Here is a 17449-nt window from a genome sequence, read left to right on the forward strand (position 1 = left end):
CACGGTCTTGGATTCGTGAAATCCTATACGAACGATTACGAACCCGCGAGACCCGATACAGACCAACTTGGACTCGTGAAACCCAATACACGCGATCTTGGACTCGCGAAGACGACACCGTAACTCTAGCACCCGATACGTCCAACACCGGACACATGGATTTCAACGCTCTCCAACTCTCGAAACGCAACAGAGAACAATTTTCCAAAACTCGACGCAAACACCCCGAAGACCTTAAAAGTCTCACACTCAACGTACCAACGTCCTCATCTCTTTACACCAAATCTCCCGTATTCGTCACCATCCCCCTCTTCACACTTCAAACACCCTAAACACCCTCAACCTCTCGTGTACCACCCGAACGCTGAACCCTACGTCGAACCGCGTCACTCTGGCCCAAGCAAATCCTCTGTCTCGCGAAACGTTCAAAGTAGCCACGTCTCGCGAGCTCATCGTCGATGTCACCGTACCGTCCGTGTTTGGTGAACGTGAGAAGGTTTCAGCTCGCCTCGTCGAGCTGTACGCGTACCCGGTCCATCCGATTCGGTCCCGTCGCGCACGCGTTTGCTTTGGTTAGGTTAGGTCTCAGTTACGGATTGATGGACCCAATTTGCAGAAAGTGGCTGGCAAATCTCAGCCGTCATTAGCGACGACCACGACCGAACCGGGGACCAGTGTTCTAATATTTACACGGCCGGTGACAGTCCCTGGACACGAGGCGATCACGGTTCGATTAATGGACACTCATAACTGGAATGGTAACGAGCTGTTTAATTAGCGAGACGGCTCCACCCACCAGTCCCGAGCACCATCTGTTTGCCAGCGTGATATTACACCTTGGACCGGCACCTTTCGACGAAACGTCACCAATTGGCGAAATTGCCCGCTGGACACGGACCGGATCGTGTTAGCCATCCGCCATTGGATCAGTTTTAACGATCCAACGACAATCGAACGGGCTGCGGCTGGTCCCCAACGATCGAATAACACTTGGCGCGCGACGGAGAATAGTTGCTCGAACAACAATCGAACGGCAACTCGTTTCCCTGACGTATGTCCCCGTTGTGTACCGGAAACGGTTGACACTGTCGAACGCTTTGGCAACAGAAGTTGGACGGTCAATGGAATCGATCGCCTTTGTTTCTTTGGCATCGGTGACGGCGTTGGTACGTCGAGTCACGAGCCGTGCAGTTAGAGTTAGTTATTTGACGCGAGATCTCAGCGGTCCAACGTCAAATGTTTGCCGACGCGAGCTGGGTAATTTAGGACGACGTAGTGGATTGTACGACGGAACGTATGCTCGATGCCGTGCGCGTTAGCTCGCGGTTGCAACGGATTAGAAATAAATGATACCGATGTGGTGGATACGAATGGAAGAGTATTATCGTGGAAATGGACCAGGTCGAGGAGAATCTGATGCAGCGTTTCAGGTACAGGAGCGCGTCGGTGGTGGGTTTTAAAGTATCTGAGGGAAGATCGGGACGAAACGTTGTTGATTATCTAAATTTGGACATATAGTGTTGGATGTAATTTTGGCAAATTTGTTCTGGAAGGGAAAAATTATATGGGGGATTCTTCTGTAGAGTAACTATCGCCTATACTTTGAATTTTTACTTTCCAGGGCAGGAGTACAATTTTAACAAATTGGCGGTAAATTAGGTTAGGTCTGGGAATGGAAAACGAAAAACAATATGGAGGACTCTTCTGTAGAGTAACTGTTGTCTAGACCTTGAGTTTTTATTTTCGAGGGCAGGAGTACTATTTTAACAAACTAACAGAGGAGGTAAATTCACTAGGTTAGGTCTGAGTTAAGTCCAGGTTAAATCTAGGTTAAGTCTGGGTTAAGTCTAGGTTAGATTTGGGTTAGATCTGAGAATGGAAAACGAAAAACGATATGAATGACTCTTTTGTAGAGTAACGATCACCTGTACCCTGAATTTTCATCTTCGCAGGTCAGGAGTACAATTTCAACAAACTGACAGAGGAAGAGGTAAATTCCCTGGGTCTGCCGTACGATTACGATTCGATTATGCACTATGCGAAGAACACGTTCTCGAGGGGTACGTACTTGGACACCATTCTTCCAATGGAGAGGGACGGGAAGAAACGTCCCGAGATAGGGCAGAGACTTCGGCTCAGCGAAGGTGACATCGCTCAAACGAACCTTCTCTACAAATGTCACAGTAAGTTTACCAGATTGTTGTTAATTAACGCGTGGAATTTAACAAAGAAATGTTCCGGTGTACGCACCTTGGATCTGTGAAATGCTTTTGCTTCGAATTGTATGATATGCAATAATATGGGACACAGTGGTTATAGTAGATGAATATACTATAGTGAATACTGTGTTATAGGGTACTTTGAATATCTTGGGTATTTTAGAATATATATTAATTATGCTATTAATATCGATATAGTAGTGTTAATAGCATTGGCAGTATAGTAACTGTACTATTGTGTATGATACACCTAGTATATTAAATATTACGTTTATGGAATATCCTAAGTACTTTAGATAATATAGAATACGAATATTTTGGGTATTTTAGAATATATATTAATTATCGATATCGGTATAGGTATTGTTAATAGTATCGGTAGTATAGTAACTATATTAAATATTACGTTTATAGAATGTTCTAAGTATTTTAGATAATATAGAATACGAATATTTTGGGTATTTTAGAATATATATTAATTATCGATATCGGTATAGGTATTGATAATAGTATCAGTAGTATAGTAACTATACTATTCCACATGATATACCTACTATATTAAATATTACCTTTATAGAACCTTCTAAGTATCTTACACAATATAGAATACGAATGTTAATTATATTTTCAATATCAGTGTACTGTTCATAATATGGACTATCTAAAAAGAATACAAGGATTCTTTTGTATTCTTCAATAATTCCCTCGAACACCTCGAACAGCTACACTTCAATTTAATTACAATTTTTCATTTTACATTTTTAATTAACCATGTGTTTTCTTGTTTCCCATAGAGTGCGGTAGAACGTTTCAAGAAAACAGCGGAAGTTTCGGGTCCCCGACTCATCCGAACAGTTCACCACCCATAGATGGAGAACGATGCGAATGGAGGATCACAGCGACCCACGGTGAACGCATAGTTTTAAACATTACGTCCTTGGACATATTTAAGAGCAACTTCTGTCGCAGCGACTACTTGGAGATTAGAGACGGGTACTGGTACAAGAGTAACGTTCTAGGTAAGCTGAGTAACGCGTGATAACGAAGTTGTAAGCAGGGGATACAATTTATACTTATCCGGACTACCTCTCGGTACATCACGGAGCTATATCGCGAATATTGCATTCGTTCAAAACGGGAAAATATTCAAAGATTTTCTTTTTCGATCTTTTCCATCTTTTCGATCCAATATACGAACATATTTACCTTCTCGTGTAGGTAAAAAGTAATCGACAACCGAAAATTGATTTTTTAAAATCGAGTAAAATCAATGACAATTTGTAATATTAAAAACTTATACCGAAATATTACATTTGTTAATTTTTACATTTTAATATTCAAAACTTGTATATTCGTTGTGCTTCGTAGTTGCGTGAAAATTTTCCATCGATCTCGTACAAATTTTTATTTCCAATTTTCCCACGCAAGATCCTAAAATTCATGCAGAGTGAACGATAACTGAAAGTAGTAAATAACAATGTATTCGTTCAATCGGAGTACTTTGAACCAAGTCACGGGAAAATAAACTGTTGCGTTAATATATTTTTCTCTCTTTTTGAACCGTCTCTATATCGCTCGCGGAGAAACGAAAAAAAAAAGAACTTATTAACCAATTAAGAGAAAAATTTGATAAATTTCGTGTTGTTCCGAATCAACTCGCGGTTATTTCCTGTTTTCCGTTACAATCTCGCACGAGTGCAACACAAATGCGTTTAATCGTTTCGATTACATTGATAATTCGGTTCCTGGTTTCGGTAAACAAACGTTAAAAAAACCGGCGACGAGAAGACGGAAAAAATTGTATACTACCGGTGCGGTGTCATTTTTAGAATTTTTTGGATCGCTCGATGAAAGACACAATTATGGAAAGGAATATTCTCTCTCAAAATAAAAATAAATAAATAAATTTGGAGAGCTTGAGGTCTATAAAAATGAAGAACACTCGTCTCATAGTTCGATGAAAAAATTAATGATCGAATTGATCGCGATACAGGTCGATTCTGCGGAAGCGGGAAGATCCACGAGCCGGTCGTCTCCACCGGAAGTCGTATGTTGGTAACGTACGTGACGTCCAGTCGTCAGAGCGGTCACCGCGGTTTCACGGCGACCTACGAGGCTGTGTGCGGCGGTGACGTCGAATTGGACGGCACCGGTCACTTGGAGTCACCCAATTACCCGGAGGAGTACCAATCGAGCAAGGAGTGTATTTGGAAGTTATCGGTGCCGGAGAACTTCCAAGTGGCCCTCAAGTTTCAATCGTTCGAGATCGAGAACCACGATAATTGTGTGTACGATTACGTCGAGGTCCGCGACGGTCACAACGCTGATTCTCCGTTGATCGGTGTTTACTGCGGCTACAAAATACCACCGGACATTAAATCCACCGGGAACAAACTTCTCGTGAAGTTCGTTAGCGATGTATCGGTGCAGAAGGCTGGATTTTCGGCAACGTTTATGAAAGGTGCGGTTTCGTTCGAGTTCTATAGTATTTGTTCAATATTTGACAATTAGTAACCGTACACTGGGATTCTTTTCGAGAAAATACACTCTTGTGTCTTTCTCTTGAGTTTCATAATATTGGTTCAATATTTGATCATTAGTAACACTGAAATTCTTTTCGAAAATATATACTCCGTTTTTCTCTCGAGTTCCATAATATTGGTTTAATATTTCATAATTAGTAACCGTACACTGGGATTCTTTTCGAGAAAATACACTCTTGAGTCTTTCTCTTGAGTTCCATAATATTGGTTCAATATTTGATAATTACTAATCATACACTGAGATTCCTTTCGAGAAAATATACTCTTGAGTCTTTCTCTTGAGTTCCATAATATTGGTTCAGTATTTGATAATTACTAATCATACACTGAGATTTTTTCGAAAAAATATATTTCGTCTTTCTCTTGAGTTCCATAATATTGGTTCAATATTTGACAATTAGTAACCGTACACTGGGATTCTTTTCGAGAAAATACACTCTTGAGTCTTTCTCTTGAGTTTCATAATATTGGTTCAATATTTGATCATTAGTAACACTGAAATTCTTTTCGAAAAAATATACTCCGTTTTTCTCTCGAGTTCCATAATATTGGTTTAATATTTGATAATTAGTAACCATACACTGGGATTCTTTTCGAGAAAATACACTCTTGAGTCTTTCTCTTGAGTTCCATAATATTGGTTCAATATTTGATAATTACTAATCATACACTGAGATTCCTTTCGAGAAAATATACTCTTGAGTCTTTCTCTTGAGTTCCATAATATTGGTTCAGTATTTGATAATTACTAATCATACACTGAGATTTTTTCGAAAAAATATATTTCGTCTTTCTCTTGAGTTCCATAATATTGGTTCAATATTTGACAATTAGTAACCGTACACTGGGATTCTTTTCGAGAAAATACACTCTTGTGTCTTTCTCTTGAGTTTCATAATATTGGTTCAATACTTGATAATTAGTAACACTGAAATTCTTTTCGAAAAAATATACTCCGTTTTTCTCTCGAGTTCCATAATATTGGTTTAATATTTGATAATTAGTAACCATACACTGGGATTCTTTTCGAGAAAATACACTCTTGAGTCTTTCTCTTGAGTTCCATAATATTGGTTCAATATTTGATAATTACTAATCATACACTGAGATTTTTTCGAAAAAATATATTTCGTCTTTCTCTTGAGTTCCATAATATTGGTTCAATATTTAATAATTACTAATCAGACACTGGGATTCTTTTCAAGAAAACGCATATTGTTTTTCCTTGTTATTACTACGGTGATGTAAAAGAAATTATCATCTGCTAGCTTGGAAACTTTTTAATTTTCGGATAATTTTTTTATAATATTATACCCTTTCGATATACACCGTGAGTCAACATTTGTGGTACAAATGGGATCGTGGAGATTCTATGGCTCGAAATAAGACGAAAATGTGAAATAATGAAATTGCATCGAAGGTTCGTTTTCGAGAAAAATGCATTTGCAAATCAATCTTGTAGGCCTGCACCTATTTGTGTATGCATTTGTGGTACAAATGGTGTTATAAAAATTTTATGGCTCGAAATAAGACGAGAGTACGGAAAAATTAAAATTAATTTCCCTAGAAGAATGTTAGTGTATAGTTAACTAAATTCGAATCGACCTATCTTTCGAGACACGTAAAACAACTAACTCATTTTTGAGTATTGCACAAAGTGTCCTGAATTTTTTCCCACAAACTGCGAGGATTGAATCTATAGAACTTATAAACAAATATTGTACACAAAGAATACATAATAATGCACTTTCCTATGCATTATTGCAGTGCGCAGATCGACTGCATTTATTCGATCTGCGTACTAGTGTATTTTCCATAGTAAATTTTATATTTAATTTCTCGTTTCAAAACGTTGACTTTGTGCTCGAATACAATGCACTTTATATAACATTCTTTCCTTATTTATCACCTACAGATGAAATCCTCGCAGTTTACCCGGAAAACCCCAGAACACCCTCTATAGAGTGTTTCGTGAAACAAAATTAGAAACTGTTGGTACCTTAGATGAATTCTCTAATAATTATTAAAAAACAAACCGATAAAATAATCCAAGTCCGACCCAATGAAAATAACTGTAATTAAAACAATATTACCCACTTCTTGGTACGATACTTTGTCCAAAAAGAACCATCACTGCAAAGTAAAAATTCACGAATGTTCAATTTCATTTATTCAAACCTCGAACGTCCCTATAATAAGTAAACAAACCGATGGAAAAACTCGTTAACAATACCGAGTACACTACGAACGAAGAAAAGTTTCGAGCGTGACGTGCAGTTGTCGGGATTCGCGCGATCGATTCCGACTGATTGTGTTTAATAATTGTTTCAGAATTCGACGAGTGTGTGCTAATTGAGCACGGATGCGAACACGATTGCATTAATACTTTGGGTGGATTCGAGTGTTCCTGCAAACCAGGTTACGAGTTACATTCCGATGGAAAACACTGCGAAGGTAAATTACCGAGTGATCGTCAATTTTCTAATCGTGTCGACAACGTACATTTAAAATATTTTTTTTATTCCCTCGGTAAGGAACATATTTAAATACGGATCGTTTCGATAGGACGTTCTCGTTTGTTTCTATCGATTAAAAAACATAACGATTACCGTTAGATGCATGCGGCGGAGCTTTCGAAGACAGCAACGGAACCATTACGAGCCCTTCGTTTCCGGTAACTTACCCTGGAAACAAGGACTGCGTCTGGGAGATCATAGCTCCACCTCAATACCGTATCACGTTGAATTTCACCCATTTCGATCTGGAGGGCACCAAAGCGCGACAACAAGAATGCGAGTACGATTCCGTGGAGGTGAGCAGCAAACTCGCGGACGACATCTTGAGGAAACACGGGATCTTCTGCGGCTCGAGATTACCACCGTTAATCACATCCGAAGGAAACTTTATGAGAGTGACTTTCACGTCCGACAACAGGTAACGTTTGACGAGACGAGTTGTTACTGATTTCTCAATATTTCAGAGAATCGAACGGTTCACCTCTCCATGGATATCGACGCGTATTTGTGTGTTTCATTTTTAAGTTTAAATATTTGCGAGGAGAACTAACTTTCGAGATTAAATTTTAGAATTGTATAAGAACATGATTGGAGGATATTTGAAAATATTGAAATGGAAGTTATTTTAAATATTGTAACGAGAACTAAAATTCGAGATTAAATTTTCGAATTGTATAACAATATCATTGGTGGATATTTGAAAATATTGAAATGGAAGTTATTTTAAATATTGTAACGAGAACTAAAATTCGAGATTAAATTTTCGAATTGTATAACAACATCATTGGAGGATATTTGAAAATATTGAAATGGAAGTTATTTTAAATATTGTAACGAGAACTAAAATTCGAGATTAAATTTTCGAATAATAACGAGAACGTGGTTAGAGGATATTTGAAAATATTGAAATGGAAGTTATTTTAAATATTGTAACAAGAACTAAAATTCGAGATTAAATTTTCGAATTGTATAATAACATGGTTGGAGGATATTTGCAAATATTGAAATAGAAGTTATTTTAAATATTGTTACGAGAACTAAAATTCGAGATTAAATTTTCGATTTGTATAACAACGAGAACATCACTATAACATGATTGAAGGATCGATGGATGTTAGTTTGAATTTTTCTTCATTTGGAATAAAATAATTTATTCTTGAGAAAGTTAGAAGAGTCGTTTCTTAGAAGGATAGATATTGTAGTCGATTTCGATATGGAAAGTGTTTCTCTATTCTGTAGTAGACGATGACTACAGTTAAGATAACATCAATTAGTCGCTCAAGGATACCGAGAAGCTATCCCCACCATGGTATTTAGATAACCCCTCGCGCCATCTCTGATCTTCTCGAGCAAGCTTACAGATATACTTTGCGCGTCTCTCTTATAGAAAATCAAACGAAGAACGAAGTTATTATAGGGTTTGTGTCTGGTATAATTCACGAATAAATACGACTAAATTAATTTTGTTTAGAACAATTAATTGATTTTGTAGCGATGCGATTATCAATAACATTGAAATGGATTCAAAGTGAATTCTAATTTTAAGATCTTGCGTAGGAAAATTGGAAATAAAAATTTGTACGATATTGATGGACAATTTTCACGCAACTATGAAGCACAAAAAATGTACAAGTTTTGAATATTAAAGTGTGAAAATTAAGAAGTGTAATATTTTGGTACAAGTTTTTATATTACAAATTGTCATTGATTTTACTCGATTTTTTATTTGTAATTGCATCGTGTCTATTGTTGCAGTATTCAGAAAACAGGTTTCGCAGCCGTTTTCTTTACGGACATGGACGAGTGTGTGAACAACAACGGCGGCTGTCAACACGAATGCAAGAACACGATAGGCTCGTATCAATGTTTGTGTCACAACGGTTTCACGCTCCATGAAAATGGACACGATTGCAAAGAAGGTGGTTGCAAATACGAGATTGTCGCACCTATGGGCACCATTACGTCACCGAACTATCCAGATCATTATCCCGGTCTCAAGGATTGCGTTTGGCACTTTGTTACCAAGCCTGGTCACCGTATCAAATTAGTTAGTAATCTTTCATAATGTAGCAACATTTTTTCAAATATTTCCAAATAGTTTGCCAAATATTTCCAAATACTTTGTCAAATATTTTTAATTACTTTGTCAAACATTTTCCAAATACTTTGTCAAATATTTCCAAATATTTTGTGAAATATTTTCAATCATTTTGTGAAATATTTTCAATTACTTTGTCAAATATTTCCAAATATTTTATCAAATATTTTCCAAATACTTTGTCAAACATTTTCTAAATATTTTGTCAAATATTTCCAAATACTTTGTCAAATATTTGTAATTACTTTGTCAAACATTTTCCAAATACTTTGTCAAATATTTTTAATTACTTTGTCAAACATTTTCCAAATACTTTGTCAAGTATTTCAATATCTTTCAAAAATATTTTCTTGATAAAAGATACAAGTTCTCTACAGTTCCACTAATATCATATAATTTTTTGCAATAAATTAAATTATTTTTTTCTCAGGTTTTCAAAGTCTTCGAGATGGAATCTCATCAAGAGTGCGCTTACGATCACATCGCTATTTACGATGGTGATTCACCGGACAGTCATATCCTTGGTAAATTCTGTGGCACCAAAGAACCTCATCCAATCCTAGCGACCGGAAATCAAATGTATATGGTTTTTAAAAGCGACGCTTCCGTTCAGAGAAAAGGCTTCCTTGCGAGCCACAGCACTGGTAAGGAAATCTCAGTTTAGAAGGTACAGAGAGAGATATAAGTCGAAGACAAACTTATAATTCCAGAAAAAATCGTGTACAGAGAAGTGTAAATAATTCGTCGCGTCTATAATAAATATACTCGTGTAACTGGAACCGATTAAATAACTTTTTAATATTGATTTTAGTACAAACTGATTTTAACATATATAGTATAGATCAAATATGAGTATCGAGTTATATATGTAGGTAATGATGTACATAGGTGAAAATCTACTTTCCAATATTTCAAAGTGTACTTTTCAAAATTTTAAAATTTCAAAGTGTACTTTTCAAAATTTCAAAGTGTACTTTTCAATATTTCAAAATCTACTTTTCAAAATTTCAAAATGTACTTTTCAATATTTCAAAATATACTTTTCAAAATTTCGAAATGTACTTTTCAAGATTTGAAAGTGTACTTTTCAAAATTTTAAAATGTACTTTCCAAAATTTCAAAATGTACTTTTCAAAATGTTCTTTTCAAAATCTACTTTTCAAAATTTCAAAATGTACTTTACAATATTTCAAAATATACTTTTCAAAATTTCGAAATGTATTTTTCAAGATTTCAAAATTTCAAAATGTACTTTTCAAAGTTTCAAAAAGTACGTTTCAATATTTCAAAATGTACTTTTCAAAGTTTCAAAAAGTACGTTTCAATATTTCAAAATGTACTTTTCAAAGTTTCAAAAAGTACGTTTCAATATTTCAAAATGTACTTTTCAAAATTTCAAAATGTACTTTTCAAAGTTTCAAAATGTACGTTTCAATATTTCAAAATGTACTTTTCAAAATTTCAAAATCACCCTTGACTTTTTAAACGGAAGTCAATATTTCCGTGTAACAATCGCAACAACGTCACACTTGCATCTTTGCTTGTCGATAATACTTTACGATACCACGTAAAGTATTTTCTCTCTTTCTACTTGCACATTTTTCCGTTTTCCTCGCGTTCGGTTCCAGTTACGCGTGTAACATATTCACCGTAACAAGGATTGCATTATCGAACGAAGCGTATTGCATTTTCAAACTTTGCGTTACGTTACACGCCCGAACTTCTCTACCGAGAACCGCAAACTTTTCACACATTCGTGCGTAACGAACCGTCGAAATCGCGTGTCAATAATCGCGCGCGTATGCGCTCCGTTCGTAAGAAATATTAAAACCGTCCGTTTCATTGAAGTTAATCGCGTGGAAGCACGTGATATCGGATAATCCGCGGCGTTTAGTCCAATTCCCCTGACATAATTACGTTCCACAGCTTGCGGTGGCCATCTCATCGCGACCAACGAAGTGAAACATTTGTACTCGCACGCCAAGTACGGTTATCATAATTACGACCACAGAACGGACTGCGATTGGGCGATCGAGGCACCGCCCGGTAAAAATGTGCATTTGACTTTCCTCATGTTCCAACTCGAGTCCGAGAGCGAATGCAATTACGATTTCGTCGAAGTTTACGCCGGCCTGGACACGTCCGGACCATTGTACGGACGATATTGTGGAAACGGCGTAAGTATAATTCGTTATCACCTGTACGATATCGTTTGGGAACAATTTCAAGTTGGACGTTTACCTGAGAGTGATACAACATCTATCGAGAGAACATTCTGATCTGTTAAAGTGAACGTCGATCCATTGAAGTAGACGATCGGTTAAACTCGATGTCAATTTATTAAACTGGATGTCGATCTATTAAACTGGATGTGGATCTATTAAACTAGATGTCGGAGTAGATAAATTGTTTTTAATACGTAGAACAATTTTAAATGTACGCGCGATAACGATGTTTGAAATTGGATCGATCGGTGAAATTGGTTTTACTGGTGCTAAATCGGTGACTCGAATTTTTCTATCGGAAGATAAAAATTTACTTACGCATTTAACACAATTGGTATACATTCTAGAGGAAGTGGGAGAACTGTTTTAAAACATATGGAATTCGGTGAGCTATATTTAGCACGCTACGAGCGAAAGGGTTGAAGCCTGAAAAGTGTAGCAGATACGTGTCTCTTCGGTGATGCGAAGGGTGTTTCGATAGGAACGGTGGATGTTTTAATCGGACTGAAATGTTTATTTCGTCGAGAAGATACACCTGAATAAATTTTTAAACGATGGAGAAGTTTCTTGCTATCGACGAAGGAAATATCCCGTTACGCGGAAACTTTTATTTTTGTTCCCTATAAATTTTATTCAAAGTGAAACTTTCGTTCGGCCATCTTCGACGGAGCTTATAACGCGAGAACTTTTATTGTATAAGTTCTCGTTTCAATAGTTTCGACGGAACCAATTGAAAAAGTTCCATAACCGTTTTCGAGTTTCGGTTTAAGGAGCGCGCGAAACGTGGCTCTCGCGGAACACGAATCTCCACGATTAATTCGAATAATTTCTACCGGTTGTTAAATCGTGTAAAATATTAATCTTTCGATTCAAATATTCAGAAGATACTTTAAACATCTGTAGAGGAATTTATAATCCTGACTGTCGGTTAGATACACATATATTTGACTAAATTTGAAATGCATTTTTCTCGAAAACTGCAGCTCCACGAATTTTTATCCACTGTGTATACATATACAATTAAACCCACATATATTAGAATAATTTTCAAATGCATTTTCCTTGAAAATTACATCGGAGATTCAATTTCTTTATTTCATACTTTCGTCTTGTTTCGAGTAATAGAATCTTCCCAGCTTCATTTGCACCACAAATTTTGGCCCACTGTGTATACATACACCATTGAGTCCACGTATACTAGAACAATCTTCGAATGCATTTTTCTCGAAAACTGCAGCTCCAATGCAATTATTTCTTACTTCATATTGTCGTGTTATTTCGAGCCATAAAATCTCCCCAGCTTCATTTGCACCACGAATTTTGATTCACTGTGTATACATACACTATTAAGTCCACGTATACTAGAACAATCTTCGAATGCATTTTTCTCGAAAACTGCAGCTCCAATGCAATTATTTTTTACTTCATATTTTCGTCTTATTTCGAGTCATAGAATCTTCCCAGCTTCATTTGCACCACAAACTTTGACCCACTGTGTATACATACACCATTGAGTCCACGTATACTGAAACAATCTTCGAATGCATTTTTCTCGAAAACTGCATCGGAGATTCAATTTCCTTATTTCACCCTTCCATTTTATTTCGAGTCATAGAATCTCCCCAGTTCCATTTGCATCTCAAATTTTGACCCACGATGCACTTAATGAAAATCATCTTCGAAAATGAAACTCATTCCAAGCTCGTTCCTAACGAGACACCTTTTACCCCAAGAAATACCAGGTTACTGAATAACTTTTGTCGTTCGATAAAACTTATTAAACACTGCAGCAAAGTAGTTTTATCAAATGAGGAAACTTATTAAACCATCGTCGTCTCTCAACTCTCCAATATCAACCACAATTTGTATCGTAACAACCTATTACACCATCATCCTTTCTCAACTCCACAATATCAACCACAATTTGTATCGTGACAACCTATTACACCATCATCCTTTCTCAACTCCACAATATCAACCACAATTTGTATCGTGACAACCTATTACACCATCGTCCTCTCTCAACTCTACAATATCAACCACAATTTGTATCGTAACAACCTATTACACCATCATCCTCTCTCAACTCTACAATATCAACCACAATTTGTATCGTAACAACCTATTACACCATCGTCCTCTCTCAACTCTACAATATCAACCACAATTTGTATCGTAACAACCTATTACACCATCGTCGCCCTTCAACTCTACAATATCAACCACAATTTGTATCGTGACAACCTATTACACCATCATCCTTTCTCAACTCCACAATATCAACCACAATTTGTATCGTGACAACTTATTACACAATCGTCCTCTCTCAACTGTACAATATCAACCACAATTTGTATCGTAACAACCTATTACACCATCGTCCTCTCTCAACTCCACAATTTGTATCGTAACAACCTATTACACCATCGTCATTTCTCAATTCCCCAATATCAACCACAATTTGTATCGTAATAACCTATTACACCATCGTCCTCTCTCAACTCTACAATATCAACCACAATTTGTATCGTAACAACCTATTACACCATCTTCGTCCTTCAACTCCCCAATATCAACCACAATTTGTATCGTAACATCCTATTGCAAAATCGTCCTCTCTCAACTCTACAATATCAACCACAATTTGTATCGTGACAACCTATTACACCATCGTCCTCTCTCAACTCTACAATATCAACCACAATTTGTATCGTAACAACCTATTACACCATCGTCGCCCTTCAACTCTACAATATCAACCACAATTTGTATCGTGACAACCTATTACACCATCATCCTTTCTCAACTCCACAATATCAACCACAATTTGTATCGTGACAACCTATTACACCATCATCCTTTCTCAACTCCACAATATCAACCACAATTTGTATCGTAACAACCTATTACACCATCTTCGTCCTTCAACTCCCCAATATCAACCACAATTTGTATCGTAACAACCTATTACACCATCATCCTCTCTCAACTCTCCAATATCAACCACAATTTATATCGTAACAACCTATTACACCATCGTCCTCTCTCAACTCCACAATTTGTATCGTAATAACCTATTACACCATCGTCGTCTCTCAACTCCCCAATATCAACCACAATTTGTATCGTAACAACCTATTGCACCATCGTCGTCCTTCAACTCCACACCATTGACCATAATTTCAATTCCAGAACGCGACCGACTTCGTATCGATGAACGAGGCGTTGCTGGTGAGATTCCGTACCGACGACACGATATCGAACAAGGGCTTCGTCGCCTTGTTCGTCGCGGTGGACCGTAAGGACAGCGGCGAGAACTACGGCGGTTCAGAAGACGAGGACGTCGACGAGGAGAACCTCTGATCCGTGGCCGGCCTCGCCAATCGACTGGGCTACGGATTCTACATCGGTTCACTCTTGCGTAGTAACGAACAAAGTGAAAACGAATAAACGTCTCGACCGTCTCCGCCGTGAACCTTTCAAACGTTCAACGGAGTAGTCGATTCCTCACGCACGTGGATCCTAACTCGATCGTCGAGGCCGTGACACCTTGCGACGACAACGTTTGCAAGAACACCACCAACCCCCACCCTACCCCCCGAAAAAAAAAAATAATAAATACCGATAAATCTGGACCGATCATCCGTGATCCGATTCGCGATCAACCGGACCAGAGAATCCTCGTTCTGGACCCCGATGGTCGATCCAAAGCGATCAGGATGCAATGGTTCCTCATCGGTGAGGCTCGCGTTAGCTAAAACGGCTTTCCATTTGGATTAGTATGTACGACCTTGAAATTCGGCCTATCGGGTCAATCGTGCCATTATATGTTTAGGTAGAATTGCATTATACTGTTAACTCTTATAAGTTCCAAGACCCCAGTGAAACAGCACGTTCGGGTGAAAGAAGGAAGTACGACGAACAGGTCGTAGAGACCGATCGGTCGTGTTCTCGATCGATTGGGAATTATTTACGAGCGATCGACACAAGGAAGGCGCGAGAATTGTCGACGAGACAAAACCGAGAAAACGATCCCGAATTACGTCGATCGTTATCGAACACTGCCCCCCCCATCCTCCCGAGAAATAAAAATTAAACACAAAAAGAAAAAAGAAAAGAAAACGCAATGGGAAAGAAAAACAAAATACGATTCGACGAAGCTTCAAGATCCTCGAGCTCGATTCTCATCGAAGGGAACGAGTCTCGAGTCTTTCTCTCATCGACACAGAAGTGCTCCCTGTTGCTTTCAACGGAGTTACGAAACCACGGTTCGAAAGTTGATAGAGAAACGAAAGGAAAGATTAAAGAACGGGAGTATTTCTCGTAGCGGTCGATAGACGTCGACGCTTTTCACCGAAACGTGGCGTCTCTCGGCCGCGAACCTTCCGAAACGACAACTTGTGCAAATACTTGGGTAATCTAGATATAAATTTAGAGATAGCGCCGACCGAGATCCTAAAGTCGGCGATAGAAATTTGAAGGCGAGCCTCGAACAATCTCGTCCCGAACTGTTCCCGCGCGTACGCGCGCGCGCACCGAACACGGGGTTCTCGTCGAACGTTTATTGTACATAGATAAAAATTTAGATACGTAGACGTCGTGCCGTTTTATATGTAGTCGATAGGATCGCCGAGCGATCAGATATTACGCTAATCCGAGTGGATTTTCCGACAAAGTTTTCTCTTGTCTCTTGTAATCTCGTCCGTGGCTTCTCGGCGCAGATATATTAAACAGAGCGACGACGACGAAACGACGACGCACAGGATGGCCCAATTTATCCAATCCACGCGACGAGTGTCGTCGCGATTATGCGCGATGTCGAAAAGAACATGGGGGAAGAAGAAAAAGAAAAAGAAAAAGAAAAAGAACAAAAAAATGATACTTGACTCCGTTTCAAAGGACAACGATGTCGTTCTCGGACATCCGGGAACGTTGTTTACTCGGTGCATCGTATCATCCGGGGTTACGAAAATTGTCCATCCAGGGGAACACCTTGAAATTTAATTTTTCTTTTTTTTTTCTCGAAAACAAAAAAAAAACACCATCGAACGTCGCCGACAAGTCGAGAGACCGTCGAAGACGGTTCCAATCGGATCGTACGGATCGTGTCGACCGATCAGAGTGTAACGATTTAACGAAGAAGAAAAATACTTCAACGAAGTGTGCAGTTAATGCAATCGAAAGTCGTGACGATATATATAATACACGTCGTGAATGAATTGTGTGTCCAGTTACCGGATCCGTACGATTTCTCGAGTATTGGCAATTTTTGCAACGACTCGCGGCCAAATAGTGAGAGAACATAATGTTTGTAAAAGTCATTGTAATACACATACACGAAACGTTGGTCGGATCGTGTTCAACGAGGGACGTAACCGCGAAGCCGAAAACGCGTTACGATCGATGAAACGCGTGTTGGATTCGTTATTCATTCGAGATAACTTCGATAAAAACGGAGAGAGTTAAAAAATAAGGAAACACATTGTTCTTTGTACATTGTATTCGGAAATCGCGCGCGATCTTGTACCGCGTAAGTAAAAACACCGTACGTACTTACAAGCAGAGATTTATATCAGTGACAATACCTATCGTTCGAGTAAGGCCTCGTTTCGAAATTTTTTTTTTCATATATTCCTCGTACGTGAACGCACTGCCTCGTGTACACGTTTACAACGACGTTGCACACAAAAAAAAAAAAAAAAAAACAAACGAAAATCGTTCCACGAAAACGATGCTAAACGATTTGGTTTCACCATTCTTCGTTTCTTTTCTCGTATGTGAATCGTATGAACGAATATACGGCCTATATTAATCAAAAGAACATTGTCTGTAACCGAACGCGAGCGAC

The 17449-nt window shown here is 38.1% G+C and overlaps 1 protein-coding gene across 2 annotated transcripts in view; it reads left to right on the forward strand.

Annotated features, from left to right (window-relative positions):
* Tok (tolloid-like protein 1 tolkin) overlaps positions 1–16749 on the forward strand; it is a 105699-nt gene extending 88950 nt beyond the window's left edge. For both annotated transcript variants that reach the window (XM_076306149.1, XM_076306150.1), the window contains exons 7-15: positions 1953–2183; positions 3014–3238; positions 4213–4680; positions 7094–7216; positions 7378–7696; positions 9034–9325; positions 9807–10020; positions 11303–11553; positions 14794–16749. In XM_076306149.1, coding sequence (XP_076162264.1) covers positions 1953–2183; positions 3014–3238; positions 4213–4680; positions 7094–7216; positions 7378–7696; positions 9034–9325; positions 9807–10020; positions 11303–11553; positions 14794–14964 — 2294 coding nt within the window. In that variant the 3' untranslated portion in view covers positions 14965–16749. The remainder of the gene's footprint in view (positions 1–1952; positions 2184–3013; positions 3239–4212; positions 4681–7093; positions 7217–7377; positions 7697–9033; positions 9326–9806; positions 10021–11302; positions 11554–14793) is intronic.
* The last annotated feature ends 700 nt before the right edge of the window (positions 16750–17449 follow it).

This window comes from Ptiloglossa arizonensis, chromosome 3 (genome assembly GCF_051014685.1).
Source record: "Ptiloglossa arizonensis isolate GNS036 chromosome 3, iyPtiAriz1_principal, whole genome shotgun sequence".
NCBI classification, from domain to species: Eukaryota; Metazoa; Arthropoda; class Insecta; order Hymenoptera; family Colletidae; genus Ptiloglossa; species Ptiloglossa arizonensis.